Source organism: Mercurialis annua, linkage group LG5, assembly GCF_937616625.2.
Source record: "Mercurialis annua linkage group LG5, ddMerAnnu1.2, whole genome shotgun sequence".
NCBI lineage: Eukaryota > Viridiplantae > Streptophyta > Magnoliopsida > Malpighiales > Euphorbiaceae > Mercurialis > Mercurialis annua.
This window is the reverse complement of record NC_065574.1, coordinates 10,530,008-10,542,730: the sequence shown is the minus strand read 5'-3', so window position 1 is coordinate 10,542,730 and position 12,723 is coordinate 10,530,008. Positions and strand designations below refer to the sequence as shown.

The window sequence follows — 12,723 nt, the reverse complement described above, 5'->3', positions numbered from 1 at the left end:
TCTAGACCGCGGAACTGTTCCGCGGTTTGTATAAACCGCGGAACAGTTCCGCGGTCTGTCCTACGTGGCTCCTCACTGGAGGAGCCACATAGGAAAAGCAAACCGCGTAACAGTTACGCGGTTTGCTTTTCCAACGTGGCAAACCGCGTAATTGTTACGCGGTTTGCTTTGTGCAGTCAGGGAATTTAATTCCCTGACTGCACTGATTGGGAGAAAAATTCTCCCAATCATTTTAATGTAATCATTTAAAAAAAATTTAAATAAATAAAATATTTATTTAAAAATGAAAAAAAAATTATTAAAAAAATTACGTTTTAATTGCTGAATTTTTTAAATTTAAAACGTTTGAATTAGTTAATTTTTATAACATTCTACAAAAATAAATTTATAAAATACTACAAAATAATTATATCAACAAATATTCAAATATAATTTATACTTAATAACAATAACATATTTAATAAAATAAAAATTACAAATTAAAAAAGATTACCACATCAGATAATAATGTACAAAGTACAAAAAACAAATCATCTAGGAGTCCTATCGTCATATCTACTTGTGACCGGGAGGTTCGAGCGCAAGTTGTTTCTGTTACGGTTCGCCCGACGGCCTGTACTGATGGTGAGGTAACGTCGACCTGGGCGACCATCACCATCACCCTCTCCTGCATCGGCGTCCTCGTCGTCGGCTCCGTCGTCACCCTGCTGGTCCTGGGGAATGGCCGTACTCGTCGTTGCTGGTGGCGGGGTAACAAATTCTCCTTGTTGGCGGAACATCATCGCCTCCATGCTGTCTAGACCTAACCAACTGCTACCATATGACAGAAAGTCTGTAGTCCCAGGTGTCTGTGGAAGTCCCTGTGAAGCTGAAAAGTCCTGTGTACCCTGTGTAGGCTGATCCCACTGCACCTGAAAAGGAGGCACCGTAGGTGGTACATAAGCAGGCGGCGGAGGAACAAAAGGCGAAGAAGGTCCTGGTGGCACTGGATATGAACACGACCCCTGAAAATAGTGATGTGCCGAATCCCCGTAAAACTGGCCAGAAGAAGAAGGAGGACCCGATGAAAAGGGTGGTGGTGCAGAGCTGGACCCCGCGTAATAGTAATGCCCTCTGAAAGGATGAAAAACCACTGGGGGAGGCATAGGATCAGTCGGACGCTGAGGTGGTGCAGGGGGGTGACGCCGCTGTCGCCGTCGATGTCGCAGTGTAGTCGGATCTATCGGCGCGTCAGGTATGACTGGTAGTCGATGCGGCGGTATAGAAGGCTCGATAGGGGGCGATGTAACATCACGGCGGTCCTCTCTAGTGCCTCTCTGTGTGCTGGCTGCGAACCGCCGAAGCTCAGTGTCAACAGGAGCATCCCTACGTACACGCTCCACAAAATCGGCCTGCACATAAAGATATAATACGTTAAAAAAAGTAGAAAATTAACCCACAATTTATTGATTAATTAATTGAAAAACATATAATTTAAAAAAATACCTGTGCTCCGAGCTCAGCGCCCTGTCGTGTGATCCAGCGACGCGTGACATACCGAAACCAATCCATATACTCAGAATGATAATGAGGTGGGTCCTGGAGGAACTGTCCTGAAATTACAAACCGGAGCCGGTCGTCCCACACACGAATGTAGTGAGAGTGTGTCTGGATCCAAGATGAGCTGCTCTTCAGGGTAAGGGAGTGTAGTGAGTGGTCCTGAAGTGGGGCGTCTGGAATACCCTGTTGTAGTCCGAACTGCTGCAGAACTCTGTCTGCCTGGTGCCACTCCACAATATGAAAATAAATAAGTGGAACCGTGGCCCGCCAAAAAGCGCGCCCATCTAAACAATACGCTGGGATAGTGTCCAGCATATCATCAGTGTACGGCTGCCAGATAAACTGCATGTATAAAATATAAGACATTTAGTATTAAAACATTCCCACAATGAGCTATTTAACATACAAGATAATAAAACCGAAACATAATTTCTTACATCTTCGTAGCGAGATGTGTCAAGCCGAACACGGATGTCAGGCAGCGAGTGTCGAGCCGCACGGCTGGCGTTTCTTCGGCCTCCCCATCTGTTATTCAAGAACAACAACACATTAATCCGTCAATATTTAAGAAATAGAATAAAATTAGGAACAAATGGAATTTCAGTGGAATTGATCCAACGATTTCGATTCCATAAGGGTTCAAATGAAACAGAGCTCCACGCTAAGATTCCGTACTCGCATTTGTAATACCATGAAATGTAGTCACGGTAGTTCTCTCCGTATTGGTTGCAGGCAGCTATCGCATGGGAGCACGGAATTTTCCACTGTTGAAATTTTCCACAGGTGCATGTCCCGTCCAGTAGACGAACTTGCTGTGTATTGCCACCCTTTTGTCTTACATTGTCGCACTGGGTCAAGACATTGAATACCTTCTGTGCCACGTTGAACTGTGAAGCCGTATGAGTCTTTGACTTATTTTCCCAAGTCTCAATTCTGTGTGCACAGACTGGAGTCCACACGAAACCGGATGCCAACCACATTTTGTAGTCGTTCACATGCTTAATGAATACGGAGTTGACCTTGTTAAATATTGCTTCCAACATGGCTGTGATAGGGAGCCCCCGAATATTCTTTAACATCGCGTTGACCGACTCAGCGTAGTTTGTTGTCATCACACCATGCCGCATTCCAGACGTGTCGCCACTCATGCTCCATTTTCTAACATCAAGGTGGTCAAGATATGCATAACCCTCAGGTGAATCCGCCTCTATCAATGACATGTACCGATCTCTTTTATGCTCTTGGTATGCGCGTCCTACACGTCGATTAAACCGTCAATATTTTCTAATCAACCAAAAATTTATGTATTATATTAAATGACAAGAAAATTACCAGCTTTTTCAGCAAGTTTTTTGAGATATTTTTTCTTGAAGGCGTTGTGGAAGTTGCTCACTAGGTGTCTAATACACCACTTGTGGGTATCACCCGCCCACTCAGGCCCCTCCATGGCACTCATAATACCGGAGCCGCGATCAGATATGATACACACCTTTCGCTCACCCAAAACATACCTCTTCAACATCCTCATGAAATACCTCCAGGATGCGGCAGTTTCCGACTTCACAATGGCAAAAGCTATCGGCATGATGTGATTGTTCCCTTCAATTGCAGAAGCAATCAGCAAAGTCATTTCGTATTTTCCATATGTGTGGGTGCCGTCGATGTACACCACAGGCTTGCAATACTGAAAACCCTTCACCACTGGCTCGTAAGTCCAAAACATATGCTTGAAAGTTCTGAATTGTGGATTGTTTTCAATTGGTGTACCTGTGCATACACCGTTATTAGTAATTATTAAATCGAACTTATTTTTAATACTCGAAATTTTTAAAAAAATTACCGGTAGCATGCCAGACTGTCCTGGGATTAGCAACGCTGACATTCGTCATAAAATTGCAAATCTCCTTGAAAGAGTCGTCCCATTGTCCGAACCTGTTTGCAATGGCCTTTTCCTTGGCATACCAAGTTTTTTTGTATCCGGGCCTAACTCGCAGTTTTTGAAAAATCCCCTCTTGAAGCGTTTTAATCCTAATGTCACGTTGCAGATGCAATTGCGTGTCGATGTGTTCAGCTATCTGTCGCGCTCTTAAATTGCGATGGTCTTGGTTCATTGATTGGCCGCTGCATTGGTGGGGGCCGTTATATCTTGTTATTATCCAGTCTGACTCGCCTTTTAAAAGCGACGCACGCAACCTCCATTTGCAAGTGTCATTGTTCACACACACAAGAACTATTGTTTTACCAGATGTTACACTGCTCTTGTATTCTTTATTAGCTGCAATGTGATAACTCGCCGCGCATGTCTGGACAGCATACCTCGAACTAAAAACCATCCCCAATTCAAACTCTTTGCCTGCTTCCCATATTGCATTTTCTTTAGGCCACAGATTCATATTGACACACATGTCGTCAACATTCTGATGCGTGTACTCATGAGGAAGGCGCGACTCAAAATGATCTGTATTTTGTTCCGACCGACCACCGACATTCTCACCATGGGTGCCATCTCCATTATCACCACCGATGTCATCATCATCATCATTCTCGTTGTCATCAGCAACGGCCCCGTAGAAGTGTTCTTCTTCCTCATCCTCATCACTAAAATCATCACCATCGTCTACATCCGCACAGTCGTCTACATCCGCACAATCGTCTACATCCACAAAGTCGTCTACATCCGCACAGTCGTCTCCATCCGCACGTACTTGAGATAACGGATTGTACACAATATAAAACTCAAGTACCCTCATTTGTGGCGTCCGCGAAACATTACACCACATTGCTTGCATATGAACATCTGTCTCCATAGGAAAACCATCATATTTTTGAAATCTTCCATGTTCATCGAACCGAGGCACTCGTAGATAAATCTTCACTATCTCGTCACCATCCTTCAGCCCAATTACCCTTCTAATTACGACTTATAGTTGTGCAAAATTCACTACACTCGTCAGTTGAACCAGTTCTGATTTACCAGAAACATAATCAACTCCACCCGGAGTCGATAATATTGTACCATCCCAATAAATTTTTAGGGCTGGCAGCTCATTTGTCGTCATTACTACATTAAAAAAATATAATTTTAACTACATTTTTAGGGCTGACAGCTCATTAAAAAGAGGGTTACTCTCATTTAAAATATAATTCAAATATTCTACATGTCAAGTTCAAATTTTTAATAATTAGCCGATTTAAATGTAAATACGAATATTTTATGTTAACTTTTTTCCCAAACCTACAGTTATAAAAAAATTATATTTTCTCTAAATACTGTTAAAAACAAATACCTATTATATTTAATTTTTTAGTATCGAATCTATTTATATAATATAAAACATAAATTTTAATATTTTCACTAATTCCAACCTAATATAAAAATATTCTAAAAATTTCATATATTCGATTTTCTAATTTTAATTTACTCTATTTTACATTTATATAAACTTTATACACATTATTCTAATTTTATTTACACATTAATCTAATTTATTTTATAATATATATTTTTAAAAAAATTAACTAAATCTAACTATATTTATTTAACTAACTACATTTCAAACACTATTTTAATCTAATTACATTTCAAACATCATTTAAATCTAACTACATTCAATAATTAAAAATAACATAAATTTAAAAAACTCACCCGATAATTCCGCCAAAAATTAATATTCTCCGCCAAAAAATAATATTCCGCCACGAAAAATAATATTCCACTACGAAAACCGACTCCGCCACGAAAACCGACTCCGCAAAATCTTCTCCACAATAATTCCCCGATTTAATAAATTTTTCTCTCTATATCTCTCTAAATTGTTCTCTCTCTCTCACTATATCTCTCTCTCTCTTTTTTTCTGGTTTCTGAAAATATAAGGGGGAACGGATTCCCCCTTATATAGTAGTTGTAGACCGCGGAAATGTTCCGCGGTCTACAACTACTCAGTCAGGGAATAAATTCCCTGGCTGCCAACTACTCAGCCAGGGAATTTATTCCCTGACAGAGGGAATAAATTCCCTGACAGAGGGAATAAATTCCCTCTGTAAACAGCGGAAGAGTTCCGCGGTTTACAGTGACGTGTCACTGTAAACCGCGGAACTCTTCCGCGGTTTACACTGACGTGGCTCCATCTGCGTCCAGATGGAGCCACGTCTGCAGACCGCGGAACACTTCCGCGGTTTACAACAAACCGCGGAAGTGTTCCGCGGTCTGGTTGGTATAAATTGGGAAAATTAGCTAATCTCAAGCTAATTTTAGAAATTTTCTTAATTTTGAAAATAAAAACGTCATTAACCCTAGTTCTCTAACTGCAACATTAAAATAGTTCTAGCAATAAAAAAATTCTAATATCAAATAGATTTTTAAAGCAAATAAAATGTTAGGCATACAACTAACTAACATTGACAATTCCAAATAGAGAACTAAGCGTGTGTCAGGAGTTTTTTTTTTCTAATCAGAGCATAGACTTTGCATCTACTAAATGAAAATAAATAAAACTCTTGGCCATAATAGACAAAATCGCTGTCAATTAATCAGTAATGATGGTCTTAATAATAATCAAACCAAAATTATAATCTGATTTTGCCAAGATCTTATCTCAACAATATCTTTTTTTTTAATGCTAAGATCAATTTTTTAAAATGCACTTAATAAACAAATCAATTTTTTAAAATGAATTTAATAAATATACAATTCAAATTATCAAAAAAAGAAATATACAATTGAGAATGAGAATGGAGTGGAGATAATTTACACCGTTCCATTAATAATTGCAGTCCCCTTATATTCATATTATTTTTAATGACTTTATAATTCTTTATAATGTAGTCTTTAATTTATTGCCTTTTGATATTTGCATTCTCCTCCTTCAATAATATTATGGTTTATTGCTATTATTGTATCACTACAGCAGTTTTCTTTCTTAGCAACGAAATAATTGTCTGAAAAAATTGAATTTTGGTCGCTAAACGATTTTAAGACGAATTATTTTATGACTCCACCTTCGCCTAAAAGGGGTCACGTATTTGAAACAACTACCATTACAATAAACTTGTTTGAGATTAGAATTTGTCGCTATTAAAGGAATATTGTTTGCTGACAATATTTTTAGGGCTTAATTGCGTAAAAAAATCACAAACTTTAGCGTGTTTTGTAAATTTAACATAAACTTTCAATTTTGGCAAATTAATACACAAACTTTTGATTTTTGGCAATTTTAGCACCGATCAATTTTTTATGAAAAAAATGCTGATTTGTACACCGGAATAACTACTATTCTGGCGTCCACATCAGCACTTTTCTCTATTTTTTTGAAGGAAAATTGATCGGTGCTAAAATTGCAAAAAATCAATAGTTTGTGTATTAATTTGCCAAAATTGAAAGTTTATGTTAAATTTGCAAAACACGCTAAATTTTATGATTTTTTACGCCATTAAGCCTATATTTAGATGCTAAAAATAATAAATTTTGTCGCTATAAGAAAACTGACAGTTGCTTTTGAAGAAACTGGTGTGATTGCACCAAGGTATGGTGCGTTCCCATCAGGATTAGCCTGGTCGCACCAGGCTTAGTTGATGCCTAGTGCGATCGGGCTGCTCCTTGGTTGGCCCAAACTTCTTCGTTTTCGGGCCACTTGACTCCCGCTTTGCCCCTAATGCTCCCACATACTCGATTATGCTCCAAAACACTTCATTCTTGCACAATTTTCCCTAAATTAACTCAAGCATAATAATAAGCATTTTGAACTCAAAAAGATCGCTGATGACAAGATATATGGAACAATCTCAAAATGAGGCCAAAGACACATTTGAACCTTAAAAACCGAACAGAACATACCAATCATATCATACATAAACACTAGACAAACGGCGCATATCATAAAATAAGCGAACAAGACATATCAACTGATCACACCACGTCTAAAGCTAGACAAGCAGGTGTGCTACAATAACCGAACAGGACACGTAAGGTAACAAACAGATTAATAACTAAGAAGACCATAAAAGAACCGAACAAGACAATCCCTGATTACAAAAACACAATCCAACATGAGGTACATAAGGTACACTAACAACGCCGGCAATACCTACCACAAACAAAAGGAACAAACTCGGACTTGTCGACTCAAATAGAGCCACATTAGCACCAAAACACAAGTAAACGCCTATCTACTATAAAAGACCCAAGAAAAATAGGTAAAAAGGTTAATACTCTTTTTTTCTAAAAACTCTTACACTATTTTTTCTTTTCTTTCTTACACTTAAAACGTTTAATGACTTGATCGTCGGAGAGGTTTGCCGAAATCCCTTTCCGGCATCCTTCTAACGATTATATTGTGGATTTTTATGTGACCCCTAAGAGTTGACCCGACCCAAGACAACTACGGCGGATCCTCAAGTTATCAATCGCGAACATATAAAAATCATGTGTTAAATCATAAGGTAAATAAGAGTATTTCTACTCTGATATACAAAATCGCAAGTGTACGATGTCGATAAATCAAGTAATATAATGATAAGTAAAAGTCGAACCCACGAGGAATTGAATTTAGTACCAAAATAGTTAATTAAGAATTATTTGAACTAACAAAAATAAGGTTTGTATGATTTTAATTAAAACTAATAAAAACAGAAAATAATAATCTAAAGATTAAACAATAACGATAAATAACTCAGAATATTGCTTTCGTATGGATTATCGATGCCTTACAAATCTAACTTATATCAATCAATTTTAATTGTTACATGCAATGGAGGATAGATCGAAGATACTAGCTCAATATTCCTATATTATTGCTAGCCTATTGGTTATAACCCATTATCCCGAATCACCCTTACTGTCAAGGCTTACAGAACGATAGAAGATAAACGGCAATTTATAAACAACGCATTATCGATTAGTTATCCACATAGACCACACAACGCAAACATGGTGGTCGGACTCATGTTTTGTAATTATGCCTTGGTTACCCTTTTCCAATTAAATTGCTTAAGTCCCCTCCTCACAATTTATTCTAAATTCATGCAATTTTTAGCTACTCAATCACAAGCATTACTCTCAATAACGAAGGGTTGCATTAACAAAGAAAGATATAAAAATTAGTTTTCAGAATTTAAATCTAGCATCCATACTACTCACAATATTCCAAGTCAAGAAATTTAGCTAAACATAATTGAATTAACTAAGCAATTAATAATAATGAACATAATTAAAACAATAGATTGAAAATAAAAATACTTGAATAAAAACCTGGAATAATTCGAAACACAAGTCTTCGAATCAAAGCTTCGAAGATTTAAGTCTTGAAATAAAACTAAGGACTAAAAGAAAATTAACCTAAGACAAATTATTTGTAGAAAAGAAAATAATGAAAAACTAGATAGAATACATGATCTTGAGATGTCTTTATATAGTGGAAGAATCCTTGATGTGTTGCAAGAGTTGTAGTTGAAATCGGATCCAAATCCGCGTAGAAAAAGAATTTTCACGTTTTAGGTTCGTAGGTAATCCGGGCCAGTTCCTCAATAGTGTCTGGTTCCTAGGAACTCGGCACTTTTGAGGAATTGGCCACAAAGGATTCGCAGAAAGTAATCCGGGCCAGTTCCTCAATAGTGTCTGGTTCCTAGGAACTAGACGCTTTTAAGGAAATAGGCACTTTTTCCAGCTTTTCTCCAATTTGCTCCAAATTGCTACGCTTCACTCCATACGCATAAACCTACAAAATAAACACCTTTACAAGCATAATATCCTCAAAAACATGCAATAATACTATATCAAATACTTGGAAAAACCCTATATAAAATATGCGTATCAAACTCCCCCACACTTAGTTCTTTACTTGTCCTCAAGTAAATTAGCACCTTAATTAAATCAAACTTCACAATCCTAGCATAATAAACTTTCCCGAACAAGATTGACATTAATCGATCAATAACAAGTTGAAATATATCATGAAATCGAATGACCCTTGACTTTGATTAATAAAACGTATTAACTCAAGCTAAACATTTATTCACAAAAATCAATATTACCCATAACTTAATATCAAACACAAAACTCAACTCTATCATTACCAATTAGTACCTAAGAGTTAAAAAGCATCATAAGAACTTTAAATTTCCAACTACACTCAAACTTTAAAACAAACCTTTTTCCTCACAAGATTTCTCTCAATACGCTCATGTATTTGGGGTATGAATTCACTCCTTGCTATCATGATATAAATTGAACCATAGGCTTGCAATTCAAATAAAATTCTACCACTTGAAAATAAATGACAACATGAATCAATGGGTCTTTAATTTTGGTTGTAATGGGGCTAAGGTTCAAGGTAGGATTTAAGGCTTAAATGAGGTTCAATGAGTTAAAAATTCAAATAATATTTCTTTATCAATCTCAAGACAATAACAATGAATTTCACTTCATCATTCAAGCGTATCTTCCCAAAGCATAACTTCGTGTTCGTGTTCTCGTGCACGTTCTTTGTACCTTCGAGAATTGCTTGTAAGTAGATCTCGAACATTTCCCCTTCGTTACAGAGCTCTAGTCTAGGTCTACTCACATCAAAACAATTATGGTTGCAACCATTTCGAAATCTTTGAAATCCAAAGAAACTGACTCTTTTACAAAATTCATATTTAAATTCTTTAAGCATTAGTATAATTGTGCACTAGGGCGATGACGTCTCTCATCCCCAAAGAGTTGCCATAACTTACCTTTCATCTGAACATAATGCATATGATGCATGTCCTACTAATGTATGAATTCAGTTCTATTCTTTTCATTTAGTGTGTATGTAGTGATGCAATTCTATTCATGTCATGGCAATAGTATATTACTATATCAAATCTAGGCACAATTATACTTTCAAAATCATTAAAACAGTTAATCTTTATAAATCACAAATCTTTCACCTTGTAAGTTCTCTAAACCTTAAACTCTGTAACTTGGGAAATTCTTCCATTCCCCTGAATCCACGTTTCATTATCGATCATCTATTAGCGCTTATATCGCATAACTTTAATGGTATCACAATACCATATGATACTTAGCACGCTAGCCTCGTCATCGCGTTGCATAATGTCGACTGTCCACCTCATACGTGATCATATGCAACGATCATATAATATATATCGATTATTCTTACATAAGCAGAATACTTTCGCAAACGTATATCGTCTAACAATCCTATCGATCATACTAACAGACTCAGATCGTAAGGTGAAGAGTTAAAATCTTAAGATCAAATGAAAACTGATCAAGACATGACTCGAATCCCTATGTGCTGCAGTAGTTCCTAGATAGACTCACACATAAAACAGTGGTATCCTGAACCAACTGTTTGAAATCACATATTAGCAGAGGTAACTGGACCAACTGCTCTGATACCACAATTGTCACGACCCAATTTATTGAGCCGAGACCGGCGCTAGGGAACGGGAGTGGTAGCTCCGGAACCCGTAGCAAGCCTAAAATCAATATAAATTTTTCGCGAATTAAATATATTATATTATATAAAACATTTTCAGAAAACCTTTTTAAACTTTATTATTATAAATACCAAAACATCTTTACTAATTTCTAAAAATCATCGCGAATCATTATTATAGACTAGGGTCTTACCGAGCGACAACTCATGTCCAGCACTGCCCTGTCTCTAATCAACATCTTGACCAATTCCACTCATGGGAATTGGTTACCGAAATCAAACGGTTAAATTACGTTCTTTATAAACAATTATGATATATATATATACTTTTAGCTCAAATCAGAGTTGCCCATTTAAATATACCGTTTGAATTTAAACCAGACATTACATACAGACATCTACCGACTACTGCAGCTCTACGAGGAAAACATCCTTTGACATACTCTTTCACTATCATAGACTTCCGGAAGAAGGAAAGGAAGTCCGTCTTTTGAATCGCTTCGACCTGAAAGAAAGACTGTGAGGGGTCAGTATATGGGGATATACTGAGTGAGTTTATACATTTACTAATAAGTATCCATATAAAACATAAATCGTAAAGCAATGCAATAACGTTCAAACCTCGTGCAGCCAAGTACAGGATCCGAATGAAACCTTAATCCTCAAACATACTAATAATCAATCAAGCAACCCAATCATAAATATCAATTGCGAGTCCAACTCGCTGGTGGCCCAGCCACTAGATACGGGGACTCCAGACTACACCGTAGCCGAGTGCTCACTCGTATCAAATCATATACCCAATCGTAAATTTCATAATCATCATCAGCTCCCAGCTGAGTCACATCAAAACTGGTGATCACGCAGCCCTATTGTCGCCCAATAGGTAGCACGTTCCATCGGATCAATACTGGTTTCAAATCAAGCATATGCAATTCATAAAAAGAATTCGCATCGCAATCATGCAAAACAAACATAAAGCAATATAAAATATTTGCTTAAATAAATACTTTAAAAGCAAATCGTATAAACTCACAGTGACCGCTTATCCAAAAATACTCCGGTGCTCAGAAACATCTAGCTCCTCGAGCTCCTGGTCCAGCGGCTTCTTGCCTCGCCGGATCTAAAACTATTTTAAAATAATTGACTCACGTCAGAATCCTATTCTAAGATTGACTCTAGACTCGAGACACGACACACTACTTTTATTAATCGTCGTGCTTCCCACGTATATTCCGATAAACGGTATCTAACTCGTTTACTGATTAAATATCATCTCTAGATTTATTCTCATTTAACCTCATTAGGTTAACGGCTCAAACTAATCGATAATTAATCAATTACTAATTGATTTCAAATCTCGATCTGCGTGTATAGTAAATTTTTCTTAACACGAGTCAATCGGCAAAATTACAGTGCGGGCGAGTCGCCGACTCGGGCGGGCTGCGGACGCACGCCCCGACGTGCGGGCTGTGGACGCACGCCCCGCGTATGCGGGCGCATCGCCCGCATGATATGCGGGCGCACGCCCCGCTGTACGGGCGTGCCGCCGTCATACGCGGGCGTGCTGCACAACCTCGCCCCGGAATCAAATTTCCGCTTTTCCGACGTGCTTTTGATCCAGAAACGCTCCTAACACACGTATAACATATAATCTAACTCCAAAACACTTTAATTCAATTCTAATATCGATTAAAACGATATAATCGTTTCGTGTCCTAAAACCTTGAATCGATATAACTCAAAATATATCCGTCTA

At 37.6% G+C, this 12,723-nt stretch overlaps 2 protein-coding genes across 2 annotated transcripts; both read right to left on the bottom strand.

Moving 5' to 3' along the window:
- Positions 1-530: 530 nt before the first annotated feature.
- LOC126681445 (uncharacterized) lies at positions 531-2,045 on the bottom strand. The gene is made up of 3 exons (XM_050376986.2): positions 1,977-2,045; positions 1,486-1,881; positions 531-1,391 (listed from the first exon to the last, which is right to left on the bottom strand). The coding sequence occupies exons 2-3, from the start codon at positions 1,852-1,854 to the stop codon at positions 531-533; spliced, it is 1,230 nt and encodes a 409-aa protein (XP_050232943.2). The 5' UTR covers positions 1,855-1,881; positions 1,977-2,045.
- Positions 2,046-2,096: 51 nt separating this feature from the next.
- LOC130014715 (uncharacterized) lies at positions 2,097-4,862 on the bottom strand. Its single transcript, XM_056105852.1, has 3 exons — positions 3,380-4,862; positions 2,872-3,306; positions 2,097-2,794 (listed from the first exon to the last, which is right to left on the bottom strand). The coding sequence occupies exons 1-3, from the start codon at positions 4,344-4,346 to the stop codon at positions 2,097-2,099; spliced, it is 2,100 nt and encodes a 699-aa protein (XP_055961827.1). The 5' UTR covers positions 4,347-4,862.
- Positions 4,863-12,723: the final 7,861 nt, after the last annotated feature.